At 42.6% G+C, this 22453-nt stretch overlaps 8 protein-coding genes across 8 annotated transcripts; 5 read left to right on the top strand and 3 right to left on the bottom strand.

Moving 5' to 3' along the window:
• Nucleotides 1–4054: 4054 nt before the first annotated feature.
• On the top strand, nt 4055–5185 carry BDB00DRAFT_876753 (alpha/beta hydrolase fold-domain-containing protein; the record flags this gene model as incomplete). Its single annotated transcript, XM_053127520.1, has 4 exons — nt 4055–4221; nt 4290–4347; nt 4407–4605; nt 4707–5185. The coding sequence occupies 4 exons, from the start codon at nt 4055–4057 to the stop codon at nt 5183–5185; spliced, it is 903 nt and encodes a 300-aa protein (XP_052975348.1).
• Nucleotides 5186–8829: 3644 nt separating this feature from the next.
• On the top strand, nt 8830–11359 carry BDB00DRAFT_932214 (ammonium transporter AmtB-like domain-containing protein). The gene is made up of 4 exons (XM_053129068.1): nt 8830–9133; nt 9226–9327; nt 9409–9472; nt 9577–11359. Exons 1-4 carry the CDS (start codon nt 9053–9055, stop codon nt 11019–11021), a joined length of 1692 nt encoding a protein of 563 aa, XP_052975347.1. The 5' UTR covers nt 8830–9052; the 3' UTR covers nt 11022–11359.
• A 78-nt stretch (nt 11360–11437) lies between these two features.
• BDB00DRAFT_876751 (uncharacterized protein) lies at nt 11438–12295 on the top strand (the record flags this gene model as incomplete). The annotated part of the gene is made up of 1 exon (XM_053127519.1): nt 11438–12295. One exon carries the CDS (start codon nt 11438–11440, stop codon nt 12293–12295), a length of 858 nt encoding a protein of 285 aa, XP_052975346.1.
• Nucleotides 12086–13786, bottom strand: BDB00DRAFT_845128 (ribosomal protein L30, ferredoxin-like fold domain-containing protein). The gene is made up of 3 exons (XM_053125047.1): nt 13758–13786; nt 13255–13366; nt 12086–12990 (listed from the first exon to the last, which is right to left on the bottom strand). Exons 1-3 carry the CDS (start codon nt 13766–13768, stop codon nt 12364–12366), a joined length of 750 nt encoding a protein of 249 aa, XP_052975345.1. The 5' UTR covers nt 13769–13786; the 3' UTR covers nt 12086–12363.
• A 16-nt stretch (nt 13787–13802) lies between these two features.
• BDB00DRAFT_638352 (uncharacterized protein) lies at nt 13803–15885 on the top strand. The gene is made up of 4 exons (XM_053118122.1): nt 13803–14215; nt 14300–14486; nt 14581–15560; nt 15628–15885. The coding sequence occupies exons 1-4, from the start codon at nt 14176–14178 to the stop codon at nt 15822–15824; spliced, it is 1404 nt and encodes a 467-aa protein (XP_052975344.1). The 5' UTR covers nt 13803–14175; the 3' UTR covers nt 15825–15885.
• A 337-nt stretch (nt 15886–16222) lies between these two features.
• On the top strand, nt 16223–18411 carry BDB00DRAFT_845121 (uncharacterized protein). Its single transcript, XM_053125046.1, has 7 exons — nt 16223–16334; nt 16457–16525; nt 16599–16893; nt 17007–17250; nt 17316–17410; nt 17502–18013; nt 18073–18411. Exons 1-7 carry the CDS (start codon nt 16278–16280, stop codon nt 18307–18309), a joined length of 1509 nt encoding a protein of 502 aa, XP_052975343.1. The 5' UTR covers nt 16223–16277; the 3' UTR covers nt 18310–18411.
• Nucleotides 18412–18471: 60 nt separating this feature from the next.
• On the bottom strand, nt 18472–19260 carry BDB00DRAFT_876747 (uncharacterized protein; the record flags this gene model as incomplete). The annotated part of the gene is made up of 3 exons (XM_053127518.1): nt 18472–18878; nt 18954–19108; nt 19190–19260. 3 exons carry the CDS (start codon nt 19258–19260, stop codon nt 18472–18474), a joined length of 633 nt encoding a protein of 210 aa, XP_052975342.1.
• Nucleotides 19261–19592: 332 nt separating this feature from the next.
• Nucleotides 19593–21472, bottom strand: BDB00DRAFT_845111 (S-adenosyl-L-methionine-dependent methyltransferase). Its single transcript, XM_053125045.1, has 9 exons — nt 21375–21472; nt 21193–21303; nt 21085–21122; nt 20991–21030; nt 20774–20908; nt 20359–20674; nt 20240–20283; nt 20111–20170; nt 19593–20013 (listed from the first exon to the last, which is right to left on the bottom strand). The coding sequence occupies exons 1-9, from the start codon at nt 21423–21425 to the stop codon at nt 19735–19737; spliced, it is 1074 nt and encodes a 357-aa protein (XP_052975341.1). The 5' UTR covers nt 21426–21472; the 3' UTR covers nt 19593–19734.
• Nucleotides 21473–22453: the final 981 nt, after the last annotated feature.

Here is a 22453-nt window from a genome sequence, read left to right as displayed (position 1 = left end):
TTTTTGCTGTTGTTACAACAAAAAAAGCAAAGAAGAATCAAAACCATGAAGAAAAAAGGGGTTGGTGGTGAAGCGCAACATGTTGCTCTTGCTGTTGTGGTGTGGTGTGCATGCAATGGGAATGTTAATCATATCCTTTTCTACCAGCCCAAAAGCCAATAACAACAACGCATACAGAAGTATATGGTCTTTGTATCTATCTGCATTACAACCGACAATTGTACAGGAGAAAATAAGTTCTGTTTAACCCGTTTCCGGGTGTGTGCATTGTGCACCGATTTGCGCAATACATCGTCATATAAGTCCATCTATTCTATGTTCGTGGCTGTAACGATACATAATAGACAATACCAGAGATACACTATTCGTTAGAAGCAGGCCTTCATACTGCATTTATGTTCAGGAGCTATTTCAGTGATATCTTTATATTTTGTTTTGATCATGCATAGATAGCAACAAGAAACTTAAAAAGCATCATTTACACCGAATAAGAACATAATGCACAAACGAATACATATACAAATGAGGTCATCTTTCGATAACAGAGAGAAGAATGAAGGGAGAGGAGGAATAGTTTACAAGAACAACAAACGGATAGCTATTAAAACATGACCACACGCACGTTATCATTGAAGGTTACAGACTTGTTTGACGATGACTTTATGACGTTACTACTCTCGTCCGCCCTCAACGGCCACGTGCATTCTGTCATGTTCTTTCCTAGTGCTGTTCTGGCTGTCGGTGACCGGTACCGTCGGCGCTGACTCCGTTTGCTTTTGTTGTTGATGCTACTGCTGCTAATCCCATGACTGTCGTTATAAGTATCGACGTTCGCTGGTAAGCAGGAAGCCAGCAGTTCGCATATGGCTAGATCAAGCTGTGCGTCTTGACGATGGTTCTCACGGACAACGGCGTCCTGGCGGTCATAGTACTGACAGTATTCGCTCCGCAGCGAGTCACGTCGTTGTTGTGTCATGGTTATACGGGTAAAGGAGTGAAAAATAAAAGAGCAAAAGTAGAAAGGTTTTTTATGTGTTGGAAGATAAAAGGAGTTGGGCGCCTTTTTATATTTTTTTTTTAGGTCTGTGCACCTTGCAATAAAGCTTTCTTTATGTGCTCTCTTTTCAAGGTCGCGGGAACCAGCGCCGGAGGAAAAGGCGCAGCGATTCCGTTGCCGCTGCTGCCATCCTGTATTTCTTTTGTTTCCTTTTTGGAGCTGCGCACCTTTCGTCAATGTTTAAGCTTAACGGAGTATCGTGTTTGTGACGCTAATGCTTAACGATATACACAAAGTATCGTCTACTAATACGATCGGAGCCGCTTTAGCTCTACAGTAAGCGGGTATGAATTAGTCCATGTGCTGCTCAAGTGCCACAGTAAGGAAACTTTGTCGTCATACTGGTTGTTTCTCTTTGACTCGCACAACATCTTTTGACATCTTTTGACCATTTCCCATTGCCCTTTTGCATACATCGCACAAGAAAGAATTTTCCCCTTATGGCAACAAGTTACTCAATCTTTTGCCCAATACAGTTTTAACACGCCGATCTGAAGAGCATTACACATAGCCTGATACTCACAGCCCATACGTCTTATATTAGATCAGCGAGGTACACTCTAAGTACAGGTATTAGCTGATTAAACCAATTTTATACCTAATTTTCTTATGGCAATTGGTGCCGACGAGGGAAAAAAAGGACTTTTAAGACCTCTTTTGCAGTATAGATTCTTTCGCATCGACCTGGTCACTAGTGTAACATTAGAGAGTCGGTGGGCTCGGCTACATATGGACATCCTCTATATTCTCATTTATATTATCTCTTACATGCCGCTTGCATTACGCTTCAAAAAAGGTTGGAATCTCACTTTTCTTCAGCGCCAGTGTCGTATGCCGGGATATGAAACTGCGGATTGTGCTCGATTATGCAACCTGTCATTGGTTTCTCCATGGAGACCGACAAAAACACAGGTTCCGAATGTGAACATTGTCATGTCAACAAGACATATCATCGAGAAAAAGTGAAGATTCTTCGGGGATTTACAAAAGAAGCTTGTTCGTGGTACGACCAGTTTTATGCTTAAAGAACCAAGAGTGTGCTGTCCAGCAAATCGATTAATTCAGCGATATGTATCATCGGTACTCTCTACGCATCACCGCTCACTTGGATACCTTACAATGCTTCTCTGTGGAGCTTGATAACCACTGTGATTGATATCAGAAGCCACAGTTTGCTTTATACAGATAAAAAAAGTCCGTCCATCTCTCAAAGACCGCGGGTGAGAGTCTAGATGAACTTAATTCATAGGGCAGATAGATTAGCTGCGTTATCCACTTGAAGCATCTTCTATGAGTACTTGTTCACACCTCCTTTTCGTTGGACAAACAGATTTATTACTTCATTATTATCATCTTGCTGTGTGTGCGCTCATTCTTCTCTTTCCTCAAACGCCTTCTCTAGTTGACTCCATCCTCACACAGTAAAGCAAATCCTTGTCCGATGATAGAGACTTTGAATTATTGATCCACTGATGCAATATCTTATATTTAAAAGTACAAAAATAGACCGTGTGATGGTGTTGTAGTGATATAAACAAGTCTGCCGTCTTGTGCCAAATCGTGCAACATTAGTTAAAGCGTTATAGCTGAAATTGAAGCTAGACAGCTTAGCTGGCTTCACTCTACTGTATCATGTACTTTGCTGCAAGTGTTTTGTAATACTGCTACACAAATTGTCAATTAACATACTACTCTTACTTATTTTAATTTCCCTCGCTTAGCAAATTGTATAGCCAATTCATTAATGAATATGCAATCTTCAAGGGTCAGTTCCTCTAATGACAGTGTTGCGTCTATCATATTTAGTCTAGTGTGTTCTGTTATGTTCTTTTATGTTTGTAACGGGAGTTCTTGCAAACATGGCAAACCAAGTGAGATGATTATATCGTACTAGATGTTTTTAAGTCCGCCAAGCGAAACGTTCTCCAGTTTTCTGGGATCGCCCTCGTATATAAATTCTAATACTACCGTGCTAAGCGTTAGTACCTCGGCTAGAATCTCGTTCATCACCTATTTAATCCTTGCAATCTATCGGTTTCGATAACTACAGACGCATCAAATCATCCTGTGCGTCTGTACGTTAGGTGTGATGATATGGATTACCCTGAAAGATGGTAAGGTAACAACGTGTCGACCAACGTAGTTATATTGTGTGTGCCATCTGCACTCTAAAACTTGAGGAAATTGCAACCCGCAAGTGATCGTTCTACGAAACCATCTTGAATTGCGTTCAAACGTCGCGGTATACTGTTTGATTATAGGTAAAAAAGAGTACTGTCATAAACACTATTTTGAGTGTACAAACGTCGTAAACCGGAAATCTCGGTCCAATCAAGTGTATCTCCCCCTCCTTCTGCGAGATCGCCGTCAGAAATTATTGCGAAAGGACATAAGCCGGAAGTTGTTGCTGACGATATCTACAATAGCAACGTCCGGGCAATCGTCGATCAATAGCACCTACAGGTGTTTACCACATCGTTATAGCAATGGTTCAAATGCTGAAGTTTTATAAATCGAAATCATTTGTAGGCATCTTGAACTTCTTTTTCAAAGCTGAAAAGAGCATATGCGCGGTGATCGAGTGCAGTGAACAATAATGGGTGGTTGATCAGTTCGACGATCGCTGACGTGAATCCAATAGTACGGTTCAAATCATCATCATCGATAGCGTTGCCAAGTTCCGTACTTGGCTTCGTTCACGTCGATAATGTGCTTTGGGTTTGTAGATAACGGATTGTTATTAAGCATTTTCTAGTATCCCGTTGGAGACGAAAGGAACACAAAGTCTTCTATTAGCGAGGCTGTGAATTCCTAAAGTAGCTGTCGTCATACGCATATAAAAACTTAATTTATTCTCAAGCTAAATACTTTCTTTCTTTGTTCCTGCCGTTTAATCAAATGTCACCAAAAGTTACGCTTGACCCTGTATATGCTGCTTTTTGTGAGCAAGTGAAAACTGCACCTAAAGTGAGTGATGGTACAATATCACTTTCCCAAATGCGAGTTGCAGCAAACGAGCGAAGCAAATCAAGCATAAACAGTCTCTCTTTGCCTAAGGTCATCGAGGAAGATAAGACTGTTATCCATAATGGCATCGAAGTTCGCTTGACTTTGTTTCGTCCGCCGCGAACCGAGAAAGACATCCTCCCAGTTGTCATTTATTAGTAAGTGGCGCATTTTTCGATTGCCGTGATTGACCTTAAGCCTGACTGCATAATGATTTGATGGAAAGCCATGGTGGAGGGTTTGTTTTTGGGTCGAAGTTTACTCATGCTAAACCTGTACGAGATGTAAGTTTAAAAAATAAATAAATGTTAGTTTGATATTTCTTACTAAAGCTGAACTTTAGATTTGCGTGGGAAATCATGTGGTCGTTGTATTTGTGGACTATTCACTTGCTCCCGAGGTAAAATGCCCTGTAATTCACGAAGAATGCTTCGCAGCACTATCGTGGGTTGTCGAAAACGGGGACTCTATTAAAGCCGATACAAGCAGACTGGCCATCTGTGGCGATTCAGCAGGGGGCAATGTATCTGCGTGCATCCCACGTAAGTGAATCGTTATTAACTTTATCGCTTCTAAGCGAGCGAGAATACAGTAGCACGTTAAAAAGACAGAAAGCTTAAGTAATTATGCTACTTTACGCTAGTGATGGCAAAGGAACGGGGTCTTTCCGATGCCATAAAAACACAAATACTAATTTATCCGAGAACGGCGGCTTCCCGAGATCACTACGAGTCCTTTCAAACTTTCGGCAACGGCGACTATTCTTACTCGGCTCAGGACAACAGGTTTTTTGATCAAGCCTATACAAATGGTAGAGAAAAAACAAAAATTGGATACCCATTACTTGCCACACAAGAAGAGATGAAAGGACTTCCACCAGCCCTGGCGTTTATTGCCGAGGCAGATATCTTACGCGACGAAGGCGAAGAATACATAAGAAACTTGACTGCAGCTGGTGTACCTACTTTAGCAATTCGAATTCTCGGTGCAAGTATGTTCATTTCTCGCGTCAAAATTTTTGGCTTGACTTTATTATATACGGTTGCTGCTATCATTGGAGGTGCTCAATTGTTTATTTCTATAATTTTGCGTATGCCAACTATACAGTCCATGGGTATCTAACCGTTCCTGTGGAGACACCAGCTTATAAACAGACAATGTCCTCGATAAGCAATCATCTGAGACGTGTTTTTAATGGGAGAAAGTAAAATTGGATTATGCAATATCATGAGTATTCCCTCGGCAACATGAAGTTACACACGAAGCTAGAAGAGGACAGGCATTATAGCTAATTAAAGCCAGGTCAAACCCATGCAATTATGACTTCTTTGTGTCATGTTTTTAAAACAATTGTGTTCATTTCGTTTCAGATCCTTTTGCCATCACGTAATACTGTAAGATTAGCCTGGAACTATTATATTCCAAAGCATCGATTATACATTAGAACCTTGATGTCCACATAAGCAGTACCGGATTTATTAAAAGCCGTTCCAGAAACACATGACAATTATGCACTGATATTTTCATAAAGCATCTATTATGTAAGATAATATGAATAAGTGCCCGGCGGTATCATATTATGATGGCTGAAATGCGAAATTTCAAAGCATATGCCGATAAGCATTGTCTAGGCAAAGCCACCGAGAATCACAGCTTATACGTACTACTGTATGAAAAGTGGTAAGTCGTTAAAATGATGTAAACAGAATTAAGGTTCCCAAACCATACCACAACATATTTGTATAGTCATATGCGTTACAGCAAAATTTGTATAATAGCCTATAATCAGCTTTTGCAAATATTTCAAACTGATTGACTACATCCCCTTGCTGCAAAAAACGGGGGTTGGCTCTCTATCAAAGGGGCAATTATATGATAGCATAAACTATGCAGGAATAATGTGGATAAACGTACGTTAAAACGTAGCATGTGTTGTGCATCTTTGCGTACAGCATAGCTTTCAGCTACGCGCTCTTTTTATCTCTATGTGAAAGAGATATTTATTGCCTCTGGAAGCAGATATAAAATTGAGATGCATGTGTTCTCCTGCTAGAACATTGATAATAAGCAGTTACTTTTACATAAGAACATTGCTGCTGAGTATAAGCGAAAGCATGAGCTGAAATTGATTTATCTTATCAAGAGAATATAATACAATTAAAACATACATTATATAGCGCAAACCGCTTAGTATTAGCTTTAAGTATCAGTATATTTACCTCATCAGAGAAGACACCATTCACCGAAATTGCAGCAGAATTTTGATATACTAAGCAAGTGTGTGTAGTAGCACCTTGTTTCTAGGAGAAGGTAGGAGCGGCGACGTTTTCTATTACGTTACTATACAAACGATGTTATACATGTTCTTGCGTAACAGAAAGGGGGAAGTAATCTTTAAGAGTATTGTCAAAGTCTCTTTTGAATCCCCTGTAGTGTACCCGCTTTTTGTTATAATAATCAACAGGTCTCTATATCTCTATTACACAGAAATGGGGGCGTGCGTATGCACGACGATAACGCTAATGCATATCAGATACGTAGGAATCTTGTGTTTTTATGCACGTATTGTATGCTTTTCCCGTGTATTCAGTCATTGAAGGAATGTGGCTCCCAGCAGCTTCTGCAGTAAGGAATCTATGAGGGGACCCACAGCTAATTCCAGTATATCATTGTATGCGTTCCATTTCATCTTGTAGAATGAATCCACAGCTCTTAAAGCTACATTGCTTGATCGATTATAATTTTGTATGTACAAAAGATGAACAGTCGTCTTCCCTAGCTGGAGAAATTCGTGGAGCTCCATAGAAGACACAAGATAATATCGCCAAATAAGGAAATGATTTTCCTCTTCCGGTGTAGGAAGTTACAAACCATCAAAGCATCGGTTGAGGATGATGATGGAACCACTTACTTCCTCACGGCGTGGAAGAAGATGTAATGTGACCCTTTTATAAACACATATCTCTTCCTCAGATATAAATGAAAGCATTCATAGACGTACTGTCCTGGAAAGGGTAATATGTTAAGAATTAGACTCGATAAGATAATTCCTTCTATTTTCAATAAAGATCAAGTGACCTAGTATGATCTGCTTTCCGTTATCATTATCAGTATTACGAACGTACTTCAGTGTTTTTTTTTCAATGATGCGTGCGTAAGATTGTGTGTGTCTAATATGCATGTCCCAATAAAAGCACACGACCGCTTACTTATTTGTTGCGGTGCATCAATTTGTAGAAGAAGATACTGCCAGTATTGACGACAAACGTGTTTACTTTTTGATTGTCGGGATGCTCGATGTAATCGTATTCTCCAGTATTTAGCAATAGACGAAAGGATGTCATTTTGTTTTTGATCATATTCAAATGGAGGAAAAGAGCATCGAGAGCTGCATACAAAATCAATTAACTGTATGTTTATAATCAAATAAAACATAAGAGTCTGCTGATGCGGAAGATGAATAAGATAAAGATAAGAAAAAAAAATTGGAGATAACGGATTCTGTGTGTGGGTGAGTTGCGTGAGACAGTTGGCCTGTCACACCTTGAGTGAGTTTATTCATCACTTTACAGCACCCAAACACTCGTCATTCAAAAAGACAATTTCGCTCCCGTCCCCGTTACAGACATGGTCATCTCACGGTACCTTCATGATCCAAAATGGCAAACCATCTTTCGCCTATTACCATAATTATCATATGCATACACCTCTTCTTTTCTAGTGGTTGTCTTTGACTTTTTTGATGTAGTGATTCGGACGACAACAGAAAGCAGCATCTTCTTTGGATAACCTGAACCAGACAGGAAACCGATGCGATTACTGCATAGGACAATAGAGCTGGAAAAACGTTACTGGATCTGAGCATAAATAAAGGTTTAAGCGACGTGAAACCCGGGATACTGTCATGGTCCATTCCTAGAAAAGCAGAAAGACGGGTTGCACAATTATGTTAGGAGAAATTGTGGAAGAGATTAGTTGCGGGGTGAGCAATCAGCATGGTGTGAGCCGGCCAAGTTGTATCATAGCAATGCAAAGTGCAGACATCAGAACACTTTAGGCGGCGGCCAAGCGCAGATAGCTAAAGTAGGTAGATCTATATAACAACTTTTTCTACACACAACAAGGTTCCGAAGGCACTCTGCTTGTTGTTTTTGCGATATACATTGACTAAATATCGACAATTATGGTCCTAACGGCAGAGATTCATGTTTCATTGGTGAGAAAAAAAATCTTATCACATTCCATCCGGTTTAGACAAGTGGAGGCTAAGCTGATTTATTGATGCTCTTTTAGATACGACAAATTATCATGATGGCAATGATCGGCCAGTTCCGCGGACACAAAACTCCGTTTTCGTGAATAGTGCCTGAGCGACGGCTTGAAACCGTGATCGGGGCCGGAGCAAAGAATGATAATAATAAGCTAAAAATTAGTAGGAAGTTCACAACTTCTTTGACAGTGAGGCGCGAAACAAAGCGAGAGCAAATTGAGCGATTGATCCTCGAGTTTGCAAGGTTGAACGAAAGGATCTTATCTGTTTTATTAGACAAGGCAAAGGTATGGAAAGGAGGAGAAGGCGATAATCTGGAGCAAGCACAGAGAGGATAGACCAATCAACGAAAGCTGATAGCGCACCATCGGAGTCAACCATCTTTTGTCTTATCAGCCCGCATGCTATTTTTTTTTCTTATCTCTTTTGCTGCAGCTGCCTTTTCCCGTCTAGTATCGATTGTGTTGTGTGTGTGTGTGTGTGTGTCTGTTTGCTCCTTTCTCCTTCTTCTTTGACTTCTTATTTTGGCCTTTGCACTCTCTTTCTCTTTCTTTTTTATTTATAAGTTTTTTTTGGGCCTCGCGTGCTTCCTTGTCTCTGTACCCCCAAACCTTTCAAATCGTTCTTGTATAAAAACCCTAGACTTACCTCCGACTCGATCTTTGTCCACCTCCTTCTTCTCCTCTCTCTCTCTTTCCCTCTCTACTTCTGCCTACATCATGGACGCAAAGCCTGACTACACAATCGACTCGGGCAACACAGCATGGACCTTGATGTGCGCGACCCTCGTGTTTCTAATGGTAAATTTCCTCGCCGTTTAGAGCAACAACTCGCTTTTTCTTCTAAATACACAAATCAGCCATTAACCAAACATGGACAAATTTACCATTAGACGCCTGCACTGGGTCTCTTCTATGCTGGCCTTGCCAAAGCCAAAAACGCTCTGTCATTGATGTACTTGACTATGCTTTGCGTTGCCGTGGTATCATTTCAGGTATATAAATATACACTTCTCTTGGTAACTTGTCAGCCTTGATTACGCGGCATACTTAACTAACATTCCATATATCGATAGTGGTATTTAATTGGCTATTCGCTTACGTTTTCACCTACAGCCAACTTTTTCATCGGTGATGCGAGTACGTTATTGATTTGATCTACCCAACAAACGCATAATCACACTCGTTTACGTACGCCAAAGCACACGATCATCTAACGAACAATGAACACATCTTCTTTATAGCCAATTTTTTGATGCGTGGTGTAGGCGTCAAACCCGCCTTTGAGGGCCAAACCATTCCTGCCATGGTTTTTATGATCTTCCAGTCCATGTTTGCTTGCTTAACGCCTGCACTTGCATTTGGTGCTGCCGCCGAACGCATGTCTCTCGGCCCATCGATCGTTTTCATCTTCGTATGGACCACCCTTGTCTACGACATCATTACCTGCTGGGTCTGGAACCCTAACGGCTGGCTTTTCAAGATGGGTGCCATGGACTTTGCAGGCGGTGCCACTGTCCACGCTTCCAGCGGCTTGGCTGCTGTTGCATACGCCATGGTGCTGGGCAAGCGTCGCGATTTCAACGAAAACAACAACACCCCACACAACGTCTCGTTCGTCTATATTGGCCTTGCCTTGCTCTGGTTCGGCTGGTTCGCATTCAATGCTGGCAGTGGTCTTGCTGCTGACGCCAGAGCAGCCAACTCGCTTGTAGCTACCCACTTGGCCGCCTGTGTCGGTGCTGTCGTTTGGGTCGTTATCGACTGGATCTACACACGCAAATGGAGTGTCGTCGGCTTGTGTACCGGTGTCGTTGCCGGCTTGGCCACGGTTACCCCTGGCTCAGGCTTTGTCTCCCCGTCTTCTGCACTTTTGTTTGGCTTGCTCGGCTCGATTGCTTGCAACTATGCCGTCCGCTACAAGCACAAGTATGGCTTTGACGATGCTCTGGATGTCTTTACGGTCCATTACGTTGGCGGTCTCGTCGGTTTGACTTTGACTGGTATCTTTGCCGAGCGATACATCATTGGCTTGGGCATGCCTGAGGGAACCCCTCTCGAAGAAATACAGATCGGTGGCTGGCTCGATGGCCACTGGATGCAAGTCCCTATCCAACTCGCCATGATCGCCGCCGTCTCTGCCTGGTCTTTTATAGTCACCTATTTGATTTTGATCGTTTTGAACCTGTTCCCCCAAATGCAGATCCGTCTGGATGAGCCTGACGAAGTCGTCGGTATTGACTGGGCTCAGATGGGTGAACGCGCTTACGGCTACATCGAATGGGAAGAAGAAATGATCCGCATGGCCAGTCGACATAGCCAGCATACCGCGCAACAAGAGGAGCTCAAGAAATCACCATTCCGCAGCATTCGTCGCTTGTTAATGATCGATAACCGTACCACTGTCAAGGGCGTGCCAACCTTGATCGAAGAGCCGGTGTTGGACTACAGCCAACAAAAAGAAATCCGTATGAACAAGATGCCAACAGGCAATGATGTTCTGCAGCGCCCTGCAAGCGTATGCACAACCCGAACAGTCGAGCAGCATCCACCATCCATTGAAGAAATCAGCCCCGAGCAAGTTGGCCAGAGCAGTAGTGGTACGCTTGCTAACAGCAACAACAGCAACAACAGCAGCAGTAGTAGCAGTGCTGCTGAGGGTGACCCAAAGCAAAAGAGCAGAGCCTAAATATCACACATGTCCATACTCATACCACCACCATTCTCCCTCAACCGCCCTCTTCCTTTTTTTCACACTCAATCTGCTTTTTAATTCTCTGTGAAAACAAGACGCTCCTCATACAACATTTCTTAGTCATTATTCCACCTTTCTACTCTTCATACTCATCATTATCACTTAACTTGTAAATTATTTTGTTTTTGTTTTTGTAACAGTTTTTATATTCCTATTTTAATTTTTTTTTCGTTACATTTTCCCCCTTAGAGCATATATAAAAGAGGGAAAATAAAATACACATGTCCAGCCTTTTTTTGAACAAAATCAAAGAAAAACCAACCGAGTGCCAGCGATCATTCCTCAATGCCTTTGTTGTTCGCCATTCTCTCGCAACCCCCTCCTCTCCTTTTTTTCAAGAAAAAAATATCATGAGCAGCACTGTGACAAGGTGGGAACATCATCATTCGCAAACCCCACCGCCACGGAAGAAAAGAACTAGCACGACCAACATCCAGCTACCCTCTGCACAATCGCCGCCTGTAACTGTCACTCTGACCGATGTTATATTATTCACGACGCACGATACCACGACGATCACAACGACGACACACGATCTTTACACCATTAAGACTGTACAGAACAGCAACGACAATGATGTGCCACACCAACTGCATCAATTACTGCCTGTGCTAGGTCTATTCGCGGTGATAGGGCTGCTCGCTGTGCTTGGCCTGCTTGGGTACATGGCCTATCGCTTTTATCGATCCAGCAACAACAGACGACGGTGCAATAATAATAATAATAATAATAATAGTAATATGGAATGGCCCTCATCGTCAGGGCGCGAGCCAATGGAATTTGAAAACTCGGCCAGTGACTTGAAGGCACAGTTTGCACCAGCATCATGGCCAGCTGTCATGCAACAAGAGAAACGACCTCTTCGCTTAGATTCGCCTGTTGAGAACAGCGAGCAGCCCATATCATCCACGTTTGTGCCTATCAACACATCACCACTAACGCTGGTGCCGCGCATGGAGGTCTGGGAAGATCCGCAGCGGCGACGAGGCGTGGATGAACTGGATATGTGGGAAAAGAAGCAGCAACAAAAGCAGCAGCAACAGTCATTACAGGAGGACTCTCCACGATCATCATCAGAGACTGTCCAAGCTGTTAGCACACAACCAGAGAGCCATATTGCCATAGCGCGTAACGCTTTAGAAAGAACTCGAATAGAGAACAGCAGTAGCCAATGGCTAAGGCCCACAGGAAGCAGTCGAAGTCTTTAGAGAATTATTTCTTTTTGTAACAAAGAAAAAAAAGCCTTCCTTGTACTTTATTTTATTTAATGCACAATTTAATTCATGGATTGAACCAAGTTGTTGATGAATCGTTCCCGATCACCTTGATCACCGCCCTCGACATAGTTGTTCAGCTTGCGTGTGCGCCAGCCACCGTTGGGGTTGGAAAGCTTGAAAGGCCACAAGAACGCATTAGCCTGCTTAAAGTTGGCGCCCACGGTTGCAATTTCGTGAACCAAATCTTCCATGGAGATAATGTTATGTTTGCCCAAAGACTGTTCGATCAGTGCGTTGTCATGCAAAGGAATGCGCTGCTTGTTGATCTTGCCAAAACCACGCTTGTAGATTAATTCGCGGATTGTCTTTAGATTGGGTTCACCAAAAGTGACGTAGGGAATTACAAGCTGCAACATTTGCAGTGTGGCTTTGTTAGCCCTGACAAACACGGCATTGTTGATCTGGAGCAAACGCAAAAGCTGCAGGACCTTGCGAGGTTTGGGTGGAATGTTGTTAATACCGCGGATACGGACAACAAGCAAGAGTTTGCGTTGCGAAGGGATGTAGTAGCTGCCATTGGCTTTGGCCTCACGGTGGAGTTGGATGAGTTTGCGTTCAGAAGCTTGGTATTCACGGCGATAAGAGGCTGAGCGGCGAACAATTTCACGGCGCTTGGCAATACGGGCCTGTTGTCAATCGGAGAAAAAAAAGGTTAATACTCCATTGCACGAAAGGAACGCGTAAGGGCAACCAAGCAAGAGACGTCATGATAAACTATACTATTTTCAATCAGACCCGAAAGATGGTATATTCTGGCAACATCGCGGTGCAAACGCTAGCCCGAGAAAAAGGTAAAAGATTTCATCACACAGAAAAAAAGATACAATTTCATAACGTCTTTTTGCTCGGCTTCCCTTCTACACAAAATAGAGAAAAGAGAAAATACTTGCCTTGCGCTGCTGTACTTTTGCTTCAGTCGCCTTTGCTTCAGCCTTATCACTTGCCTTCTGCTTCTTCAACAAAGTTTCAGGCAAAAAGACTTGCTGAGCAGTAGGGACAGAGCTATGAACGAGTGATCAAGGGCAAAACGGGTCAACAACAACTTGGTCCAATGCACAAGTATATGCGAACATATAAAAAAAAAAGTACAAGAACAGAGTTCAAGCTCTTTATGGATTTGGGCTTGCTCCCGCCAGGCCGTGGTAAAAACTTCTCCAAAAAAAAGTTTCCTCGGTGCACGAAGAGCGATGATGATTTTGAGGAGAAAAAAGAAAAGCAACAAAGATTTCTCTTTACTCCCATCTCCCATTGCCCCGTTATCTTTCCTGATAGCAGGTAAAGAGTATGGTACACAGGGCAAGGAACAGTGTAGAGGTCATATGACCAATACAGGGCCTATGTTCGGTCGTAACATTCATAAAACAGCAAAAGTAAAGCGGGAGTTCGAACTTACTAGGAAACCATCGTGTTTTTGTGTAGTGGAAGAGAAAGAAGTGTAAAAAAAACTTTTTCGCGCCCATCGAAATTTATATAACGTGCCTCAGCCACTCGCTCGATGTTACCCTTCTTTACTCAGCTGGTAGCGGAACGATAGTATTCAGCAATGAAAGATAGTGCGTGTAAAAAGATGTTCATATCACGAGAGTTTCTCATTCGATAGGTTGGACTTTAATGAGTGAGAAACATGTAATCCATGGCGCTGCTTCCACGTTCAAAATCGATTGGTTACGATTATCGTTTGGCAAGCCTAAACATCTGTTTGGCTATATTCCATTATAAAAGAGCTGCATGAAAACAGTTAATTGGGGGCGGATAAAGCGTTTATCTAGCGCTTCATACTTTTAAACTTGGTAACATATAAGTAATATCAAATGAGCACTTCCCAACGTCAAAGTAGTCAGAGTGCTGCAGGTATGCCGAGAGTCTATTTCTGCATCCCCTTGTCTTTTGGCACCGTAGTGACATTATGGCGACTAAGAGTGAAATGAAAAAAAGACGATTATTCGTTTAGGAGACCCCAACGGAAAAAACGACAAGCGTCATTGAACCACCTCATCAATTTTTCATTCCCTGATCGACCTGACGATTTTGAAACGCACCATGCGGCACTCCATGACGATTCTTTTAGCACCACTACTGCCACTTACAAACCTTTTAAAAAGGAACACTTTGTTAACGCAAAGTAGGTGCTCCGTAAAACTATATTTATACAGCAGCAGCAACAGCAGCAGCAAATAGTAGTACTTTTCACTCACATGTGCAAACCGTGATGATAGCTTCCGATTTTTGCTAGATCCCTCTGGCGACTATTCACGTCATCTGGATGATCCTGACGCCTGTTTTGACTGGGACCTAATTGAGCAAGTGCTCGTATACTCGGACCAAGTGCCCACATGTCCAATATGTCTGGATCCACCGACGGCAGCCAGGATTGCAAGGTGTGGGCACATATTTTGCCTGCCGTGTATCTTGCATCATTTTCATGAAAGTGGAAGGACTTGTCCAATGTGCTGGGAAGCAGCAAGTGTCCATGAATTACGGTCGATACAAACCTTACCATCTTCTAAATACAATATCGGTGACGAGATCGATTTGTGCCTAATGCATCGAAAAGCGCATAGTATGCACGCTGAGCCTATAAGCAGCAACACACCGTCAGCGACGAATGGGGTGTCCGCAGTACCACACGATACCACCTCAAAATTACCATATGCGCGTTTTATGCTTGCTTCACCAAATACCCTGGAAAGTGCTCATGAACGGGACACTGCTGCATTGATGGCTAACATTGAAGCGTGTCATCAAGAAGACGAAGATGGCAGCGAGTTGGCATCTCTCTTGGCTGGTTTGGATTTGCTCAACGACCTCCACGACAACCGCATACAGGAGCAGCAGCAACAACATCGTCCAAGTCGAACTAATAAAAATAGTAATCATCGCCTCGTTGAACAAAGTCAGCAGCAACAGCAATGCTATTACTTTTATCAAGCAATGGATGGACAATGGATATTTCCTGGATCTCACACCATCCGCATACTGCTGGAAGCCTTTGGCGACTATTCTAACTTCCCACACAGGCTCACAAGCGTACCTATCACTCATTACGAAGAGGAACTACTGACGGAGGAGCGACGGAAACGATACAAGTTTTTGGGACATGTGCCTTTAGGATGTAACGTAGCATGGATTGAAATCAATTTGAAGGGAGTTGTACCTGACGAACTACTCGTCGTGCCATCATCGCCAGCGCCGACTGGTAAACAATTAACTGTATTTTGCATGATTAAGTTTATGCAGGGTGCTGATATAACTTTTTTTTGCAGCGATAGTAGAGGAGGAAGAAGAAGAAGAAACGATGACAAATTCAGAGCGTCAAGAAGGTCCCAGCCACTATCGTTTAGATGGAGAACCGCGAGAAACTAGAGAATTGGATCCGATGGGGTTACCCATCAAGGAAGAATGGTCAGACGAGGAAGAAATGTTGGAATACGTATTAAAGTTGTCAGCGGTTCAAAAGTAGCTTAAATACAAGAACTACCTATTCAATTGCGTAAAGATGTTTTTATACCAAAAGCACACATTGCTTCCATGATTCTAGTAAATAAGTATATAATTGACATCGTAAGTTAGGAGCAGAGTTGGTCAAAGCCCACCATATACATTATTAAAGGAGGTGGGATTGATTGTGCCACAGATCATGGAGCAAGGATACAGTATCAGCAGTGATGTCGAATGGTCAAATCCATAAAAAGCCAGAGAGACCTTATTTACACAGATTATGTGTATTATGCTGTCTCCATGTATACATTATCTATAAAGCTTCAATGTGCTGAGCACTGCCCATAAATTTCATGCGGTGAGAAATATCCGAAATGACGTATGAACTGGCAAAAAACTATATGAAACACATTTTGCTTCGCATAATTCAAACTTTGCTGGTCTCCTTTTCTACTTTTGTTTTCCTTTCATCCCAATGAGCTCATTAGACCACCTTGATGACCACCAAAAAGAATTGTTAAACCAGTTCCAGGTACCATTTAAACAGCTTACTATCACCGGAACCCTCACCCTTGTCAAATTCTATGGACTGTACACGCAACACACTGCAGTTTGCGTTCTTTCCAATCCACCCTAACACATTTTCAATGTTAGGCCGTGACCCAATCGGATGATTTCGAAGCTTCGATAAGCAGGCTTAGCCATTACAATTGGAACTTGGAGGTAGATAGAATAAACCAACGCATTCAGAATGACAAAAGAGGAACGTAGAAGCTGAGACTTTTATTTAAAATAGAGAGCGGTTGGAAGTGTGTATGAAGCCAACAGCTCACACGATTCAGCTCGAGAGAAGCTAGAGGAAGAAGTCGCGTCTAGCACTTCATCCCAACAACCTAGTAGTAACCAAGCAGCAGCAGTAACAGCAACATCGTCTTCATCGTCGTCGTCGTCGTCATCAACATCACCGTCTCCAAGACAGCAATCTTCTTCAACTGCACCACAGCGACCCTTTCGACTGGGCCTGTTCTCACTGTTGACGTGGCCATTTGGTATTGCGTGGAATATCACTTGGGCTATTTTATCCTTTGCATGTGAGTTTGTAGTAATATAGATACCGACACCATTTACCAAATAGAATAAAAAGGTAATGATGCAAAAAAAAAAAAAGATAAAGAACTAACAACATGCATGACTGGATGTTTAGCACGTCTTTTGTCTCGACCTTCAATCACTTCCTCCACAAATTCGCAACAGCAACAACAGCGGCAGGATCCACGCACCGTGGCAGCTCGCTTTTTGCGTGAATTTGAAATCAAATATGGCGAAACACACGCCGAATTCTATCAGGGAGGATACTCACAAGCTTTGGAAAATGCTCGCAGAGATTTGCGATTTCTGCTTGTCGTTCTGCAGAGTGATGAGCATGATGATACAGAACAGTTTTGTCGGTAAATGTCTTTATTAGATCGCTTAATTCTTGCGGGTGTGCTGAATTACCAGTCTTTATTTTTAGGGAAACAATGACTTCAGAAGAGTTAGTGAATTATCTGCGTGAAAAGAATGTACTGGTGTGGGGTGGTAATGTGCGCGAATCCGAGGCTTTCCAAGGTAATTTATCGTGTTGGATGACGATGCACGCGAGAGAAAAGATAGAGAACTTATTCCAATTTCCCTTTCCTGCAAACAATGTCAATATTAGTGAGCAGCACTTTACAAGCAACAACATATCCTTTCATGGCAATTATTGCCCTTCAGCAGTCATCCAGCACATCTTCGGGATCTCTTAAAATGACCGTTGTCGACAGAATCGAGGGTCCCGCGTCGCCATCAACCGTTATACGCCGTTTCGATACGGTGATGCAGCGTCACGGTAACACTTTAAACCGAATGCGTATGGAGCGTGACCAACGCGAGATGGAGCGTCGTTTGCGACAAGAGCAAGATCAAGCGTACCGTGAGAGCTTGAAAGCAGATCAAGAAAAGGAGCGCCAAGCAAAACTGGAAAGAGAGGCAGCAGCCAAGGCTGAAGAAGAAGCGAAGCGTGCAGAAGAGGAGCGATTGGCATATGCAGAGAAGCGGAAGCAGTATGTCCGATATTTGTGTCGCAAATTACCTGCTGAACCCACTGAAGGGAGTGTGGCCAAGTTGAGCTTTCGATTGGCGGATGGCGAACGTGTTATCCGCAAGTTCAAGGGCGATGTGCCTCTAGAGGTATGTAAATAATAGTATGCATAACCGTCTTTGGGGAATCTAAATGTTGTATTCTATAGGCACTGTATGAGTTTGTAGAAGCATATCCGCTGCTCAAATCGGGTGAAAACGTGGAGGATGTTGAAGAGCCTTCGGACTACAAGCACAAGTACGGATTCACTATTATTTCACCATACCCACGCACGGTGTATGATCCCAGCACGACAAAGACACTGGAAGAGGAAAAGAGCCTGTGGCCAAGTGCGACTTTGATCGTGGATATAGATGATATTGAAGATGATGATGAGGAGGAATAAATGTTATCTTTTTCCACAATTTTTATTATTATTAAATACAAAATAAACGGGAAATTATAGAAGTTGGATAAATAAATTAATGATTTATTGTCGAAATGAAACCAAAAAGAAACATTTTTCAATAAATTAAGGAAAGAGGAGTGTAGGAGAAGTTCTAATAATCTAGGTGGCAGTTTCGGTGGCAGTTTCGGTGGCAGTGTCAGTGGCAGTGTCAGTCTCGGTTGCAGTCTCCGTAGCAGTCTCCGTGGCAGTCTCGGTTGCAGTCTCTGTGGCAGTCTCTGTGGCAGTCTCTGTGGCAGTCTCTGTGGCAGTCTCTGTGGCAGTGTCAGTCTCTGTGGCAGTCTCCGTGGCAGTCTCCGTGGCAGTGTCAGTCTCTGTGGCAGTCTCTGTGGCAGTCTCTGTGGCAGTCTCCGAGGCACTGTCAGTGGCAGTGTCAGTGGAGCTGGTATCCTCAGAAGACGATTCGGCTGAGGACGATTCGGCTGAGGACGTGGGGAAGAGGATGTTGAAGATTTCAGAAAGGGCGGGGATCTCTCGGAGCAACGAGGCTAAGGGCACATCAGCAGAGACTAAAGAAGAAAAGACACAAACATTAGCATGTATATAGCTTAAAGTGGTTTAGCGCGTCATGATGAGCAACGTACACAAGGCAGAGTGGGTGGTTTCGGTGGTGGTGGTGGTGCCTTCGACAGTGGTCCAGGAGGTGGTGGTGCCAACAACGCCATCGTAGACGTTCACGTAAGTGGTCGATGCCTCTGTGACGGTTTCGGTGGAGAAAGGCTCACGCTTCTTCATCATCCTGTAACACACAACAACAAATCATTGTTAGTCATTTGTGGTCGAGTAAAATAGCATCGAATCAATAGAAGAAGGTATTTACGCGGCGTGACCAGCGGGGCTGGCAATAGCAAGGCTGGCGCAGGTGGCGAGGGTAAGAGCGACGTATTTCATAGTGATGTGATGTGTTGTTTTTGGTAGGAAAAGGAGCGTAGTAATAGAGAAGAGCAAATACTTTTTGGTTGTTGATAATTCTATTGATCGACCTCAGAACATCCTTCTTTTATAGTCTTTTGGATGCGCTTCAAGTGTTGAAAAGGAATGCTCGTCTGAAGACATTCCTTTTTTTTCTGTTCTTCACATACCATATGTCCATGGATCAATTTGCAACGACCAGATCAAAACCGAAATTCCCGCACGGCAAAGCAACTGTTGCCAAAAAAATTTTGCTCAGGGTCAAATCCCAAAGTTGAACTTTTGACCGGGTTACAGAAAGTAGAGAGAGTGAGAGAGAGAGCGAGACAACAGAAAACTCATCACACACCAGCATACAAAGATACTCTGCTTTGTTGCCCATGGAATTTGGCCACAAACACAACATAGCAAACAACTTTTTATTTCTTTCTTTATACTTGTCAGATTATTCTTTTAAAAGAGTTCACACCGTAACAGTTCTGCTACGACCCAGCAATTCAGACTGTTTCCTAGCAGCCGATAACGCTGCATCAACGAAACAGAGTCTGGAAACATCAAGTGTGGCAAGCAATGGGGTGGGTTGAATGGACGTGGCTTGGTGGAGCAAGTATTGGTTTGTAGTTGATATTCGGGCATTGGAAACGCATGCAAGCGCGAAATCTCTATCGGCGTAAGAAATCGTAGGCCAAGTTCTAATAACGATTTAGGATCGCTCCAGTCGTATTCCACACGCTATTTGCGATCATTCTGTAATATTAGTGATCTTTTTGCTTCTTCCCGATTTACGATAACTTCTATTTAGAAAAGCAGGAAGAAGACCCAAACTTGCCTCCAGATGCTGTGTTTGTACCAAGGACCCACTTGTCTGTAGGTGATGTGATCCGTATGCCTAGCGGGAGCGGTTCCAAAATGAGCACAGGTATCTCGTTACCACGCAAACGTTCTACTGATGGTTTACCTTGGTTACGCACGACGTACGATTGTCGCTGGGCTGCACAATATCTGAAATGGAGGGTTTTTTTTATTTGTTTATTCTCGAATAGTAAAAACCTGATTCTTTTGTGTGATCACACATACCAAATCGAAACTTGTGTCGCTTCAAGATCTCCTTCTCAGGCACTCGGTATAGCAAATCGTCGTTGGCCGAGTTTTCAATAAACTGACTTAATTCAGGTACCTCAAACTGGTATTCTCCTGCAAATGGCCACTTGGTATGTATTTCTCCTAGAGGTGGTGATGGTGCCTTTTCTACAGAACCAAGTCTGCGAGCCATCATATAGTATCGTGCCCGATGGTTGGGAATACCAAATTGGATGGGTGACAACAAGCATTCTTTAATTTGGTAATTCATGCTCTGAAGCGTCTCTACAAGTTTTGCTCTTGATTGGGATTCCTACAACAACAACAACAACAACAACGATCGGCACTCTATATATCAGAACTAGAGGTCATTGTTTTACAGTTGTTTCGCACGTGTGTTTTCTTATTGTACCTCGAAATTCTTGACATTTTCTAAAAATAAAAATGTGGGCGGGTCGGCGAGTTTTGGTAATAGATTTATCAGATGGACCAGTCCTTGAGCTCGTGGATCGTCAATATCCTTCATGTTTCCTCCTTGTGTATACGGCTAACATTTATTCTCGCTTTTCGTTAGAAGAAATGATTTTTTTTGGTATCTCCCTCATACTGCATACTCTTTTTTTATTTACCTGACATGGTGGACTTAGCAACCAACAATCGGCTTTGAACCTAATACACATCCATCAGCACAACTGATCTGTTGGGAATTTTTTTACTGCTTACTTTTCGATATCTTTTGCGGTCAGCCGCTCAATTGTTTTCTATATACACAATGCATGTCAATCAAACAGAGAACATTAAAAAAAATCAGGGCGTGTGTAAACAGCATACGTTCGAAGGCGCGTGGCCGAAATTGTATTCATAGACTTGATTGGCAATCATGTTGACGTCGAATGCACATACTACTGTGGCAGGAACCTCGGCAATATTCAAAGCATAATGCTTTTCAGTTATATTGTTGAAAACATTAGCGATCCATTATTTTCTCCCTCGATGAGTGCAATTCAATGTACCAAACCACCGATGCCGCTAAAGAATTCAAGACAACGAATCGGATCGCTCATTTTTGTAGCTGTGATCTTTGTAGAAATAATTGATAAAAATTATGTGAGGGTTGGATTTGACAACAAGTGGCGGAGTGCTTCTTGTGTTACACCAAAGGTCATGCTGATTACATCCATGCCTAGCTTCGCAAAGTAATAGTGTTAGAGCACAAATCAACTACATCAAGAATAGACCAGGAAGCCTTTCGATCAGTTACGGTGCCTAAAAAAAGCCTTCTTACTAGTCATTGAGTTCGTGGGAATATTATACTTTGACTACTACAGTACCTAGACCTGTAATGAATTGCTCCTGCCATGCTAACTGAGGTGTTGTTAGCAGCGTTTAAGCGAAAAAGCAAGTTTCAAAGTATCGTTACATTCTGGATACACTCAAAGTGCCACAAGGGCTATACCTAATGGATGGATTTGCTACTTGTGATTTTCGATTTCATGTGAATCACGTAATAAATTAGGAATTGGAATTTGTCACTTATGCAAGCTGATAGGTGTACGGTTACTTCAAAAGCAAGATATCTAAAACGTTCATTCTAACCATACACATAGAGATGTATCTGTTATGAATATGTTTTCATAGCAACTATCATTAGCACTTTACAAGAACTGTGATAGTAGCGATAATTTAGCTTTAGCTAGATATAAATTTTTATGTTGAGCGACAGCAATTGCCCCTCATCATACGTGCCTACATGTCAATTAACACATGGTAAAAAAAGGTCGTTTCTTTAATCGAATTTATCAGCATCATCATTATATGATATAAGTATACACCAGCTTCTTTCTATCGATAAATGATCATTTACGAAACAAGTTATCATTATCCTTGATATCCATTTTTCGACAATTGCTTGAGTGCCTTTCAGTTTTTCCATAAATCACCATCCTGTAAGTGTGTCATCTGGGTATACGGCGTTGTACTGTACATATTGTGAGTCGCGACCGCAGTGCAATACATAATGAATGGCTGCGTCTGTAATAACATATTTCTCATAATAACCATGGTGAAATTTCCGCAGCATCGCCTTAGATGC

Source organism: Zychaea mexicana (assembly GCF_025766255.1).
Source record: "Zychaea mexicana strain RSA 1403 chromosome Unknown BDB00scaffold_95, whole genome shotgun sequence".
Lineage (NCBI taxonomy): Eukaryota > Fungi > Mucoromycota > Mucoromycetes > Mucorales > Lichtheimiaceae > Zychaea > Zychaea mexicana.
Note: the sequence above shows the minus strand (reverse complement) of the source record. Positions and strands in the feature narration are given on the sequence as shown.